This window comes from Leucopleurus acutus (genome assembly GCF_964270905.1).
Source record: "Leucopleurus acutus genome assembly, chromosome: 9".
NCBI classification, from domain to species: Eukaryota; Metazoa; Chordata; class Mammalia; order Artiodactyla; family Delphinidae; genus Leucopleurus; species Leucopleurus acutus.
In genome coordinates, this window is record NC_139144.1 from 94,778,655 (window position 1) to 94,793,633 (window position 14,979).

The window sequence follows — 14,979 nt, forward strand, 5'->3', positions numbered from 1 at the left end:
TTTCCGTAAGATCTTATGAACTTTTTCCATAAGATCTTACGAAGCTGAACGAACTTTTGGGCCAATCTAATTTTTTTATTTTTTATTGAAGTATAGTTCATTTACAATGCTGTGCTAGTTTCTGGTGCACAGCAAAGTGATTCAGTTACATATATAGTGTGTGTGTGTGTGTGTATATTCTTTTTCATATTCTTTTCCATTATAGGTTACCAAAAGGTATTGAATATAGTTCCCTGTGCTATACAGTAGGTCCTTGTTGTTTATCTGTTTTATATACATTCGTCTGTATTGGGCCAGCATCTGTGTTGCTACTGATGGCACGACTTGTGTTTCCTCTTTGTTCTCTCCATGGCCTCACCTCTCCGGGAGGCTTCCCCACATACACACTTCCCACCACCTGCTTGCACTCTACACACCAGAGACCAGACCCTCCTCACATCTTCCTGCCTCTGGGCTTCCCTCGTCAGGGCACTAGCACCAATCTCCTCCAGTTCCCACGCTGGCGCTCAACTACTCCCCTTTCTGGCCAGTCGCTGGTACTGCTGCTCCTTCCTTCGAAACGTCCCCAGAACCCTCTTTTTAATTACTTCCTTAGCTGAGGCCTGTCCTGGGACCTGTAAGGCCCTGACTAGTGATGCTCTGGCCTCTGCTTCCTCTCTTCCAATTCGTTTTGGACACAGAGGCTAGAACATTCTTTCCAAAAGACTACTTTGTGCATGTCACCACCCTGCTCAAAAATCTCCAATTGTTGCCTAACGAATACTGTATATGCATCTTGGTCTGGCCCTCCTTCCTCACAGTTAGGCCAACCTTCCCATTGCAACGTATCTTCTACGCTTCCTGCTTACGGCACCAGCAAGACAGTCCACTCACTGTGATGGGGCTCTGGTGATGAAAACCAAAACCACGGTGATATTTTGGCAAGGAGTTCACCCGACTGGCTGTGGCCGCCTTAGCCTGAGGACTGAGCTAGGCACTGGGGGGGAATGTTTATTATTTTGGACTCCAGGCTGTAGAGAACATTAGCTCTTCCCACTAAGGAGAATTGTAAGAACATCAAGGGCCCCCAGGGGGCAGCAGATTCCAGGCAGCCTCTCCTACTAGAGTTTAGGCAGAAGGAGAGGACAGGCTGGGAAGTAAAGCTGGGCCTTAGCAACACACCATGCCAGGAATGGCCTGGAAAACAGGGTCAATGACTCTTCCGTGGGAGTAGGGGACCTGTCGGAAAAGAGTAGATGGCCCGGCAGAGTATTCACACTTCAGGATTAGAACATATACACTCCTTTCCTATGGGGTGGGGTGTGTGTGTACACACACACACACACACACACACACACACAGAGGTGTGCTGTTGTCATTAAAGATTGATATTAAGACTGAAAAAAATCTAGGGACATTTATTTGGTGGAACTGGTAAGGCTGGTTGGTGGGAATAAAAGTAAAAGTCTCTTAGATGCCAGAGGCAGCCTGAGTGAGGACTTGGGGATTATTCATTCAGTAACTATTTCCTGGGTGTCATCCATATTTCGAGCAGTGTATTAGGTGCTAGATTCTGCTAACTTTCTGCAAAAGGTTGGAAAGCTGCAGGAAGAAAACCTCAGTTTCCCAGTCCCTTTTTAGTTCTAACTGCTGGAATTCTGGTGACAAGATTGGTGAATTGATTCTCCCCAAGAACTGGAAAAGGACAGGTTTTATCTGTCTTGAAAGGAGACCATGTGGACCCAGCAGTGTGGATACCAGGAGCAAGGGCCTGAGCTGGGTGACCGCCAGCATCCCTTCCAGTTCTAGAATTCTTTATCAGGCAGATGTCGGTCATAAAAGGATCACAGCATCTCCTTTACCTTATTCCCACATAAAGACAGGAGAGCAGTAAGAGGTACCATCTCAGAAGTAACTCCCTTAGTGAGTCATTTCTGGGACCTTTCGATGAGCCAGTAGTCAATACAAAGAGTGCCTGGGATTCTCAAAGGAAATAACCTTGGGAACACACACTTTCTTACAGAGTTGAACGTGGCAGCAGAGGGATTCTGTCTGTTGTACGTGATATTGGAGGAGTTTTGTCTTCTGACTTGGTTTGGTGGGAAAGTACAATTCCTGTCGCTCACACTATCAGCCCCGCCTGCCTTCCCCTCCGCTCCCCACTCACCTGGTTGTGGACGGTGTTCAGCTGGTTGTTGAAGGTCATGGTCAGGTTGGTGGATGTGCTGGGGGCCACGTGTGTGATGAAAGGGGTTTTGCTCTGGTTTACCGTGTCGTACATGTTCACCCGACGCTTGCAAATCTCCATGTTCTGGAAACATGATTTGACGCTGTTCACGCAAAAGGCAGAGACAGAGGCATTAGGGAAAGACAAGAAGGTAAGGTGAAATCCAGGGGAGAAAACGGAGAGAGAACAGTTAATCTAATAAACAAAACAACCGGGACACTTCACGTTAGGTCTCAATTTCCTGGATTTCTCATGCAGCGTCTGCATTTGCAAGAGTCAGCGGTACTTAGATGAATCCCCCCATTGTCTCACTACCTCTTCTCCCCATCCTGGTGGGTAAAGGTTCTCCACCAGCACAACAGACCTCTGGGCTCTCACTGCACTTCCTCATGCTGCTGATCTGCCTGCACCTTCACTGCTCATTCTCAGCTTTCAAGGTGGTTTCTGGTGCATAAACAAACGTATAAGTTCTCTGATTGGGAGCGTTGAACAGCAGTTGATGACCTGCCTCCACCTTCCTTGCGCTCACCCTTTCCAGCTAGTCTAGGGCACCAGCGCCATCTAGGGGTCAGCCAAGGAACTAGCCAACCCAGTACCAGGACCTTGTGCCACGCTTGTTCCTCCCTGGATTGTGTATGGAATGAGAACAATGATCTTAATGATTACTGCTAGTGGCTAACTTTACTGACAGTGTGGTAGTTGTTTGCAAGCACTGTCTCATTCAGTCCTACAGCAACCACGAGGGGAAGAGATACGACCGTTGGCCCTATTTTATGAGTAAGGCTGAAGCAGACAGAGGATGGGTAATTTTCAAGATCAAGAGCTAATCACTGGCAGTCTTCACTTACACATGTACATTCTCTTTACCTTCCTTCATTCTGCCTTTCAGTTTTCTTTCTTGCCCAGTTACATGAAGTCAACTTTCTCTTCCTCTTTTTCTTCCTCCATTGCATTTGTGAATCAAAACAAAACTCTAATTATGAAAGTCAAGTATAGAAGTGTTGCTGACACCAGCATCAAGGACAAGGAAAGCCACGAGTGGCCCTGACTAAACTTTTGAAAATCCACCATATAGTGTCCTTTAGAATTTATACACTGTTTTTCATTCACTTGTGTCTTCTTCTAATTAAACTTAATTTTCCTCAAATGGTAATATTCAAGGCAATGAATATTAAATTTCAATTTAAAATACTTATTTTTAAGTATAAATAGTTTAATAATATAAAATTCTACTATTTTAAGATTACAAATGCATACTGTTTCCACATACTATAGGTAAGTTATATTCTGGGCCAAGCAGGTGCTTGTGGGCTATCCCAAAACATCCTCTCCATGAAAGATGTTCTGAACTGACTTAGACATTCTTTCTGAGTTAATGACTACTTACATTGGCTACACAATGCACACTAAATAAACATTTACTGACTGACAGCCCTGGAGAGGAAGGAAAACGTATTCTCCAGTAACCAAGAGCTAGAAACACTATTACTAATGCTGGTAATGCCAACATGTTTTGAGCATCTACGAAGTGTCAAGCCCACTGTTAAGTGCTTTCACATGGAGGCTGAAGGAATCAAACAATAGATTTTGTGTTCTTTTTGGACTGTAGTTAATGCATCAACGGTTTTCTGACAATTCAACACAAAGCTTTTAGACTCAGAATCTTCTAGCTGAAACGGTCTGAGTTTTTAGTTTCAGTTAGAGGAAAGCACTTTCACGTTGGGTTCATTCTGAGAGTGGTTTTTAAGGAATCTGTGCACTAGAATCCTGGCGTGGAGAAATGAGTGGAGTCTCTTTCACCTGTTAATCTGGATGCTGGGGTAACCCTGGCCGAGCCCCAGAGCTGGGGTCTCTAGCAGGGCGGTGGGGTGGCCTGGAGGTTTCTTCTAGCCCCAGAGTTCTCCACGGTCTGCCCAACAAGTTCTAGGGTTACCTGGGGATCAGGCCTACTCTCAGGTAAGCCTGGGTATGCGCAAAGACCCTTCTTTCCTTCCGAGGCTTATTTTCCGAAATCTAAGTTGTCAGTTCTTCTCTTGGTCTCACACCAAGTTCTGAATTGGAAGCTGATGCCCGTGGATTCCACGCTTGGTCTTCATCCCACACAGTGAAGCACCCTATATCTGTTTCCTTACAGAACCCAGGGACAGACAGAACCCTGAGGTCATTCAACCAAGCCCCCAACTTTATGCAGGGGACTGTCTCACTGACTTGGTGCAGACGGTAACGGGAGCCCGCTAGTCAGCACCCCTCCATCTCCTATCTATAGCTGTTTCTCAGTCATCCCACTTCACCCCGAATACGCAAAGACTGATCTTATGGGGCCCCATCCAGTAAATCACCAAGTTTGCCTTTCTTTTGTGATATAGACTGACACCCCTTGACTTACCCCTACCACACCCAGAAAAAGGACAAATCCCATAATGAGAGTTTGCAAGGGATGGGCCCAAGTTCCTTCTTTATACAGGAGTTTGGTTGTTTCAAACGTGCTTCTAAATTAGAGGCAATGTCTGGTCGTTGCAATAAAATTTGACTTGCTCAACAACAGCTAGTAAGGAACAGACCCAAAACTGAGGAAGCGCCGTCCATGGTAGGTGCCACACACCATCCTTTCTCATATGCTGGTTAAGGTCAAATCCAGCCTTAAGCAGCCCGATCTGATTGTGGCCACGGCAGGGCCCATGATGACCTGCAGCTGTCTCTGATCCGCGCCTCTTCCCGTGTATTCCCTCTCCCTCCTGACCCTATCTACAATCTGCTGCTCTCTCGAGCACCCTGCTTCTCCCAGCAGACACCCAGGGAGGTGACTGTTTATTCTTTCCCATCCCAAGCGCCTCGGGGTCGAGACGTTGAAGTGCTATCTCTCGTTACTCTCTGTTACAGGCTGAACTGTGCTCCCCTAATTCACATTAAGTTAAAGTTCTAATCCCCCCGTACTTAAGAACGTGACTGACTTTGGAGATGGGATCTTTAAAGAGGTAAAACGAGGTCATTAGGGTGGGCCCTAATCCAATTCCTCAGAAGGAGGAGGAAATTAGGACACAGACATGCAAAAAAGGAAGGCCATGTGAAGACACAGGCAGAAGACAGCCATGGGTAAGCCAAGGAGAGAGGCCACAGAAAAAGCAACTCTGTCAAACACCTAGATCTTGGGCTTCTAAAACGATGAGAAAATAAATGTCTGCTGTTTAAGACACGCAGCCACTCAGTGGTCCTTTGTTATGGTGCCTCCTACTACCCCCCTCCCACGCTCAGGCCGCACAACCTCATGTCTTTTCTTTCCTCCTCATTTCGCCGAGGCCTGGGCCACTAGCTCAGTCCTGCCCACCTGGGAGACTTCAGAGGTCACCCTGACTCCTCGTCAGACATCCTGGCTTCTTAGTTCCTTCTCACCTCCAGTGACCTGCGGTCAATTCCAGCCACCCATTCCTTAGACTGTCCAACCGGAAACTGCTTCGCATCCCCCAAATTCAAGCCTAGAAATTCAAGCCTCCCATCCGGTCACATTTTCTACCCATCTGGCTTATTCGACTATTACTATACTAAACGATCTCTGAGCTGATCAGACCACTCAGTCTCTTTGGACCCCTCCCATCTTCCCTTCCTTTCTCTTCTGGCTAAGCCTCCCACAGCCATCACTTTGGATTTCAGTTGCTCCATTGCCAACGCCTATCTCCGTGTCAACCTTTTTCTCTTAGCAGCCCGGCAACACTCCACCTGACGGACCCAGCTACCTCCATCCCTCCGTGTCTCTCCATGCCTTCACCTGGGAAGCTCAGTTACAGCCGCGCTATTCATGTCCAACCTCCACGCTCAACGGTTCTGCTCTATTTCTCTGTTCCATTTACTAGGCCACCTCCCACTACCTAAGCTTTCGGGAAACATCTTCTGAGCATCCTTTATCTCTAAGCTCTTACTACCAGACACTTCCCATCAGCATCTTAAATTGCTCAAGTCTCTTCCATATGAAAAGAAACCCCACCCTGGGGCCTTCCCTAGTCACCCCTCTATTTTTTCCCTCCCCTTTCCCAGCCTTCCTTCTTGAAAAGGGTACTATCTATTTCTTCACCTCTCAATCTTTCAACCTGCTAAACTGGTTTCTGCTTCTACCATCCACTGAAACAGCTCTCACTAAGTTACCAACAACTTCCAAGTTGCCAAATCTGATGGGCATTTTTTTCCAAGCTTATTTGACTTGACCAAGCGACAGCAGACAGATCTCTGTTAAACACAACTCTCACCAGCCATTCCTCTGCCATCAATCCTTTAATGACTTCCCGTTGCTCTTAGAAGAAAGGCTGAAATCTGTAACACGGAAGGCCCGCCCCTGGCTTATCCTGGGGCCTCATCTCTCCCCGTCCTTCAGCTCCAGGGCCGGTCCTGCCCGTGTTGGAGTCTCCATGCGGCAACGCCCCTTCCGCTCTCGCAGGCCCTTCCACCAGGCACCTCCCTCTCCTTTGGCGGTCCTGTCCTCGGGTCTTCCCCGCCATGCCCCAAGCAAGGCCCCCTTGTTACATGCTCTCCCCGTCCTATGTGTCCCCTGATAGCATCCTGGATATGTGGGGACCGCTGGTTTAGTACCTTCCTCTCTCCTACAGATTGTAAGCTCCAGCGGGCAGGGGTCCCATCTGCTTTACTCCCCACATACTGCAGCCCCTGGCATAGCACACCGCACAGCGAATGAATGAATGAACGAAAGAACACACCCAGATCCACACTGGACTGAGTCCACTCGTGACCTCTGCCCTCGCACGTGGCTTTGCGTCACAGACGCTGCCATTCTGAGCACCTCGCTTCGTGCACAGACCCCCAGGGTCCGGCCCACCCGGCCTCGTGCCCTCTCACGCCCCACCGTTCCCCCTCTTTGGTGTCAAGAAAACTTCGGCCCAGGGTCCCAATGTGGCCACCACCTGTTTCGATAAATAGTTTTACCGGAACACAGCCTCCCTCATCGGTTTGTGTATCGTCTACAACTGCTTTCAGCTCTAATGGCAGCACTGAGCCGCTGTGACAGGGACCGTATGGACGCAAAGCCTCAATTATTTACTATCTGGGGATTTCAGGAAAAAGTCTGCCCAGCCCTGGAATAAAGCGTCACATGGGACACCTACTGTGTGCTGTGGGGAAAATCGAGTAAGTGTGTCATGGTGACAAAGGGGTGGTTCAGGGTCTCGATCGGAGTGATTCTCTTATCAGCGTCTATGGTCAGCATCTTCTTCAGCAGGTCGATGAACTCCCGCCGGTCCGCCTTTTCCACCAACATGTCACTCCCTTCCAAATCCGTCGTCATGTTCACCTGAAAGCAAGCGGCGACAGGTTACCAAGAGCCCGCGCGGCCTCCCTCCCCCTGACCCCTCTTAGTTTGCGCCCTGCAGCTCCATCCTAATCTCTCGGTCACCCCTTCCCAACCCCCGGAAGGCTGTGTCTGCCCCGTGGGAGGTGCTGCCTCGGGTCATCACTGCCCACCGGACGCGGCTGTTCTCTCTGCAGGAGAGACAGAGGGAGGGCACGCCGGGAAGGGAGAGGCCACTGCCGGCACCTGCAAATGTATAAACGTGCCGGGGGTACCCGGCTCCTGTTCATCACTTAGGCGGAAATACACCTCACATCACGCCTCACTGCAAAGAACCACAGGATGAAGAGAGTCCTGGAGACGGAATACTACTGAATGGTACACTTACAAATGGTTTAACTGATAAAAGTTATGCTACATGTATTTCCCCACAGTTAAAAAAAACAATAATTACAACCAAGCGGTAAAAAATAAGACGCAAAAAGGTTTATTTATTTAACCTTCCGAGGGAGATGCTGGGGCCTCAGCACCCTCTTCCCACCCCTATGGTGTGTCAGTCCTCTTGCAGGTCCTGAACTAGGGCCCGAATTATTCAAGTCCCTGGGTTCGCTGGGATCACCTCTGGCCAAGGCAGGCAGGACATCTGAACACAGGATTTTTCTTCCAAGAGCAAAAGCTTATACTAGGATGGCCTTTAAAAGCCTTGTTTTGTGGTGCTTTCTATATTTTCCAAGACATGCGCGGGAAGGCGATTTCGGTTTTCTCAGGCAATCTAAGCTTCTAATCAACTGACAAGTATACTTTACTCAGAATCATGATTTTTGGATACACTTCTCTTCCATAAGAGGTGTGCTAAGTCTTTATTGGTCTGTAGCTTTATTTTTCATGGCTTTGAAGAAAAACTCACTTTGGGTTGCCCTGATTTCAGGCTAGTTTTTACCCTAAAAATAGCTGACATTCTAGAATTTTCTCTGGGCACAAAGGTGAGAGCCTGTGGTCCCTCCAGTGAGCTGAGAGAGACTGAGTGCAGTGGGCTGAACTGTGTTCTCGCAGAAGATGTGACTCCTAATCCCCGGTACCTGTGAAATAGGGTCTCTGCAGATGGAACCAAGTTAAAGTCATACTGGAGTAGAGTGGGCCATAAATCCAATGACTGCTGTCTTTATAAGAGAAAGAAGGGAGATTTGGACACAGAGACAAGAGGGAACATAGGGATGAAGACCACATGAAGAAGGAGGCAGAGACTGGCCGGATGCAGATACAAGTCAAGGGAAACCGGGGATTGCCAGGGGCCGCCAGAAGCTAGGAGAAAGGCATGGACAGTCTTTTCCTAGAGCCTGCAGAGGGAACATGGGCTGTTGGTACTGTGATTTCAAACTTCCAGCCTCCAGAACTGCGAGAGAATAAATGTTGTTGTCTTAAGTCACCCAGTTTATGGTCCCTTGTTAAGGTAGCCCTAGGGAACTAATCATGGGCATTAAACTCAAATGTACTAATGGGCTTGAATTCTTCTCGTGAAGACATCAGTAAGATTGTCCAGTACTATTTTACAATTGGGAACCAATAAACTGAAGCCATTTTTAAAAAGCTGGTGTAAGGTTTTTAAAATTTTTTTATTTTTGGCTGCGTCGGGTCTTCATTGCTGCACACAGGCTTTGTCTAGTTGCGGTGAGCAGGGGCTACTCTTCATTGCAGTGTGCGGGCTTCTCATGCTTCTCATTGTGGCGGCTTCTCTTGTTGCGGAGCATGGGCTCTAGGCACGAGGGCTTCAGTAGTTGTGGCACATGGGCTCAGTGGTTGTGGCTCGCGAACTCTAGAGCGCAGGCTCAGTAGTTGTGGCGCCGGGCTTAGCTGCTCTGCGGTATGTGGGATCCTCCCAGACCAGGGCTTGAACCCGTGTCCCCTGCATTGGCAGGCGGATTCTCAACCACTGCGCCACCAGGGAAGTCCTGGTGTAAGGTTTTAAAAATGTTCCACAAATCCAATGGCATTCTTCCTAAGGCTGGCATATCATTGTTTAAGGTCAAGGTCAACCACCACAGTTGAGTAATGTGGATTTCTACCCACCATCCTATATTAATTGCTCTCGCAGAAGTCTTGCTGTGCTTGGTTTTTAAAGGGCTAACACTGCATACTCACCCACGGAGCTTACCTGGGCCATATCATCTAAACAGTTGAAAATGTACTTCCTTGCTTCTTTTGACTTAATCCCCGTCTCTGCTTCATGGTCATCTGGTGTCTGGTCAAGAGAGGCAAAAGCCCATTGGTAATATGAATTATTTCCTAGTCACTGTGACTCAAACCTGCCCGCTTCTGCTTCTCCCGGAGGGTCTCTTCCCACCTTTCGGAGAAGGAGACTAGGATGCTTCTTACAGTGACCTGCGTACGAATGCCTTCCTCTCTTTAGCCTCCACACTAACTCCTCCCTCCTCCTTCCTTCCTTCCTTCCCATGAACACCTGCTGGGGGCCTGCTTTGAGTCAGGTCTGGAGGATCCCCAGACGAGCAAGATACGCCACAACCCTGAGAGACCTACGTTCTGCCCTAAGTTTAAGGAATAAGGTCAGGTTCCATATGTGGAAAAGCAGAAGCCCTTTTTCCACTTGCTTTACAATGTTAATTTGATGTATCAAACTCGTATACGCAGAGCTCTCCCTATGTGCCAGGCGCTATTCTAAAGCACGTGAACTCACGTAACGCCCTTCACGACCATCTTAGGGAGGGCAGCTGCCAGCCCAGTTTCCAGAGGGAGAAACAGGAACAGAAAGCTTGAGGGGCCTGCCAAGGTCCCAGGGCCAGTGATGGCAGCTGGCTCCGGAGTCAGTTCTGTGTGTCCCCTCCGCCTGGGCCCGGGGTGCACACACCCAGCTCCCGAACTGGCCTCAGTCTAGGAAGCTGCTGTTTCCAATTACTATGGATTTTGGCACTCATTCATGGATCACAGGTAATTAATCCTTCAGATCTCACTCAAGGACAGCACACCTGGAGCTGCTACGATCCAGGCTTCGATCTGGGAACAGCTGGCCAAGTGGGCCTGAGGCTCTTAACTAAGACGTAAAAGTGAACCCTGCCCCTGCCCGGCCTCGGCCTCCTCCCCACCGGGACTCTTTTTCACCGGACCTGACCTTGAGCTGCTCACACTCACAGGTGCCAAACGCCAGCCTCCCGTCAATAGCCTAGGATCCTTGTTTAGCTTCCAGATCTCTTTTCAAAGTCTTTTGCCACCATTGGCCACACATTATCTTTAAATGTATTAGAATATAGTGTGGTTTCTGTCAAAAAAAAAACACCCACCCACACTCTTGCAAAAAAAGAAACACCTAAAATGAACACAAAACACACTTAAGACTTGTATTATTTTCTCCTTCCCAGGAAAAAAACATTAATTTTAATTACTAGGCGGCACAGATCAAAGTGAAAGCAAAATACGTTTCTGTTAAAGTCAAACCACCAGAGTTTACGGTGTGCAATGGTGCGCTCCACCACCTGCCGGCCAGGACCAGCAGACCCCTCCCCGGGGCCTTCGTGTGCTGTGTGGCTTAGGCTGCTTCCCTGCCTGGAAGGCCCTCTTCATCCTTTAGGGCCCGGCTCGCATGCTCCTACCCGACCCTCTGCCACAGCGGGATTAAAGGCTCCCTCCTCCGGCCTCCCACGCTCTGTTCCTGCCGGGAACAGAGCGCTGGTCACGGCGGGGAGGCAGGGCTTGCCACACAGGTTCAGGCTCCCTCTGGACTGGGAGCTCCTTGAGGGCAGGGGGTGGTTCATTTCTCTGTCTAGTAACCAACCAGACAGGTCATTAAGAGTCACTGGATTAAATCTCAGGAGTTTAGAGATCAGAGTTTGAGCTGCAAAAGGCAGCGGGTCAAACAAAGTGGTGTTTTTTGGTACACGGGCCTCTCACTGTTGTGGCGTCTCCCGTTGCGGAGCACAGGCTCCGGACGCGCAGGCTCAGCGGCCAGGGCTCACGGGCCCAGGCGCTCCGCGGCATGTGGGATCTTCCCGGACCGGGGCACGAACCCGTGTCCCCTGCACCGGCAGGCGGACTCCCAACCACTGCGCCACCAGGGAAGCCCAAGTGGTGCTTTCTGAACATTCAGATTCATCCACACCATGTATCAACCACAGTTGCGCCTCCCCCGTGGCCGAATCACAATCAGGTCCAGGACCAACGCGCCGCTGTCAAAGGCTCCCCACCGATGGGACCTTCTTCCCTGCGTGCTGGGTGTTGGAGGGGACACTCTTCCTACCTTCAGCCTCCACAGAGGATATGGCGAGTCTGTGTCACGGTTGAAAAACCTAGTTGTCTTTGTTCCTGCGCTTAATAAATATTCTGCTGGCAAACCCTGTGTTTGTGAAATATACCGAATCTGCAAGAAAAGATGAGAACCAGGTCAGGGCTTTTCCCGTCATCATACATGTGGTACACTGATGGCTCTAGTGTCTTGGAGAAAAACAACAATTTTATAGGGAGAGAGAGAAGTAATCAAAGGAAAAGGGGAAAGAAAGAGGAATAAAGAAAGAAAAGCGAGGCGAAAGGAAGCAAGGTTTGGGAGACAATGTAACACCACGTAGCCCCATCCGTACGTCAGGTTATAAATGAGGTGCCAATCCAGATGAAGAATGAGGGCTTGCTGTGCACACCTGTGCTCTCCGGACCCACCTGGTCGTACTCTGAAGCTCCTGGATACAGCGGCCAGCCCAGGAAGAGCTCTGCAATGACGCAGCCCAGGGACCACATATCAATTGCCTCACAAAATGGTAAACCAAGGATGATCTCAGGGGCCCTGGAAAGGAAGAATGGAAAAAAAAGTCATTAGCAATTTGGAAATGCAGGCAGGTATTTCTACATGAATTCTACATAAAATCTAGTCTTTCAAACCCGAGGTACCATTATTGACCCCCTGAAGGGCCTGTCATTCTCGAGCTGGACTGAAATGACCCCTCCACCCTTTGACTTGGCCCTGCCCATCAGCAGGGAGCCTGGCTGAATGACTGGCTGGGAAGAAGGGTAGGTCTGTGGCTCTAGAACAGACCCCCAGGGAACCACAGCTATTGACTTCATTACCATCACACTCCAGCCAGATGAGCTAAGGATCATTTCAGAGACACTTGGGGAATTATGTTTTGTAGCTGAAAACTCGGGAAACCAACCTTTAGAGTGCCCAGTTTTCACAAAGGAATTCTTAAGTACAGGTATTCTATTTTCAGTAATATATATAAAACAAGTGGCCTCCACCCAGAATGGGATTACATCCAATATCTGTTTATGCCAACAATCCTTAGGAGTTTGTATCACTTTCCCAAGGAAACACTGTTTTTTTTCATTAGCTTCTAAAAAGTTCTCTACTATGACAATTATAGAACTCTGTTCGCGATAGCTAGTTTGGGTATCGATCAGAATTCCATTATAAACCCTTTCCTAACTGTAGAAATTATGTTCCTTCACATGATAAACCAGGTTACATGCTGGAACTTCTAAAGGAAATCACCTAAACTCAAAGAGAAAATTTCACATGCAGTTGGTAATCAAACCCAAAGACCACAGAGTACCTCTTCTTTTCTAGGAATTGGTCATGATTGCTAGGGGTACATTTTGGAGAAAACCACATTCAGAGTATGAGATACGAACCCAGTTTATGTTTTTTAAAAAAACGTGGCTCGAGGCACTCTGCTGATACATTAGCCCAACTTCTGTTTTCTCTCTCAACTGTCCCCTTGATTAAGCCATACAGGAAGATGCTACTCTCCACCCTTTCAGCAGCCTGGAGCGGAGTGCAGGGAGCGGGGAGACCTTTCTCTGCCTGCGTTATCTTCGCCCAGCTAGCACGAGAGGCGGGGGGTGGCAAGGGAGGGGGCGTCAGAGACACCTCCACTTGGAGCTTCAAGCTGAATTTTCCCTGCTTAAAAAGCATCTCCCCACCTGCTCCTTTAAATTTGCTCTCATTGCGAATCTTCTTTTTCTCTACATCATGGTACTGAGAAAAAAACCAAAACAAGAACCAAAGTGTCTTGCTACCCAGGCTTTTGACTTTACAGGTGTAAAAAGGAGTTTCTTCACTTCCTTGGAGCTGGAGAGTCAGCACTGCCGCCAGTGCTTCCAGAGCTCCACAGTCACGATCTGGGAGGCAAGAGTGCCTGTCCTGAAGCCCAAGGCTGGGTCTCCCCAGGCTCGGGAGAAGGGAGTTGCTGCCGAGGGCGGGGGGAGCGAGCTGCTGCTTGACGGGTCTGCCCTGTGCCCGTCCCCTCACTGCTGGGCATCTTCAGCTGCCAGGGTTTGCCTGGCACTTTGCCCTGTCTTTGGTCTTTTTCTCCTCCAAGCCTAGTAGCTGACGGTCCGTGTGAATACAGGAGGCTGCTCTCGCCCTCTGGCACTGACGCCCTGGGGACACTGGGGGTGGTTTTATGACACATCACTGCTGGACTGTCCTGTGTCATGGGGCCTCCGATCCCACAACTGGCCTAGGTCACTGTGTCCAGCGCTGCCGCCCCACACCGGGGCTTCCGGAGCCCCCCGATCATTGTGTGTAACCGACCAAATTATTGCAGGTTGCCTCTGGTAATGCAATCTCTTCAGAGGTGGTTTTGGTTTATTTTAAAAAACACATCTTTTAGGAAAGAAGGGAATATTTGAAAAGAACATTATAGAGAGAACAACGTGCTTTTCCTACATATGTGTCAGAACCTGCTTTGCTTTCTGCCCCCTCTGCTCTAGAGTCAGATGTGTCCACCTGCCTCCTCTCCCTGGGAGAGGCATTCTGGTCTGGTCCTGAGAAGCCCCTCCTGTGGCAGCCGCTGCTGTCTCAGGATCAAGCATCTCGGCACCTCTGTCCCCTCTTCCTGTGACCCGTCCCCTTGCCCTTTGCAGCCTGGACACTCCAGTCTCCAGGCTGGGTCTTACGAACAGGCGGCTGCTGTTCCATGGGGAATCTCTGGATGTGACCATGGGGCTGCCCTTCTGATCAGGTTGATCAACTGGTCCTCATGCCCCTAAGCAGGTCACTGGGAAGCTCTGGAAACCCATCTCCCAGATTCTGTTCCCTGATGCTCTGCCTAGCAGAATCCAACAAGTAAGACTGTCACGCAAAGGGTGCTCCAGCAATGTTCTTTGGACAGAAACACTAGACGTGGACTCTGTCGGCTGACGTTACACGGACAGGGCCTGTGAAAATTGTTCAGTCCATCCTCCATCGGAAAAGGAAACGGCGGCGATTCGTGGTACCGTGACGTCTACAGCAGAGGATTTCTCTTGCCGTGACCATAGTGAACAAATGCTTGAGCGTCAGGCAGGGCGGCCGGGAGACAAAAGAAACAGAGGGCGCAGCTCTGTCCATTGGGCCCCAATGCTGGGAAGGCAGCACTAAAGCACACGTGAAGTGAGGTGGGGCACAAAACGTACACAACACACACACACACACACACACACACACACACACACACACACACACACACACACACACACACACACACACACACACACAGATATG

At 49.2% G+C, this 14,979-nt stretch overlaps 1 protein-coding gene across 2 annotated transcripts in view; it reads right to left on the minus strand.

Moving 5' to 3' along the window:
• The window catches only part of HIPK2 (homeodomain interacting protein kinase 2), a 188,055-nt gene that overhangs the window by 37,578 nt on the left and 135,498 nt on the right, over positions 1-14,979 (minus strand). For both annotated transcript variants that reach the window (XM_082846982.1, XM_082846981.1), the window contains exons 3-7: positions 12,156-12,279; positions 11,743-11,862; positions 9,649-9,735; positions 7,315-7,499; positions 2,147-2,309 (exon numbers count right to left, since the gene is read on the minus strand). In XM_082846982.1, coding sequence (XP_082703108.1) covers positions 2,147-2,309; positions 7,315-7,499; positions 9,649-9,735; positions 11,743-11,862; positions 12,156-12,279 — 679 coding nt within the window. The remainder of the gene's footprint in view (positions 1-2,146; positions 2,310-7,314; positions 7,500-9,648; positions 9,736-11,742; positions 11,863-12,155; positions 12,280-14,979) is intronic.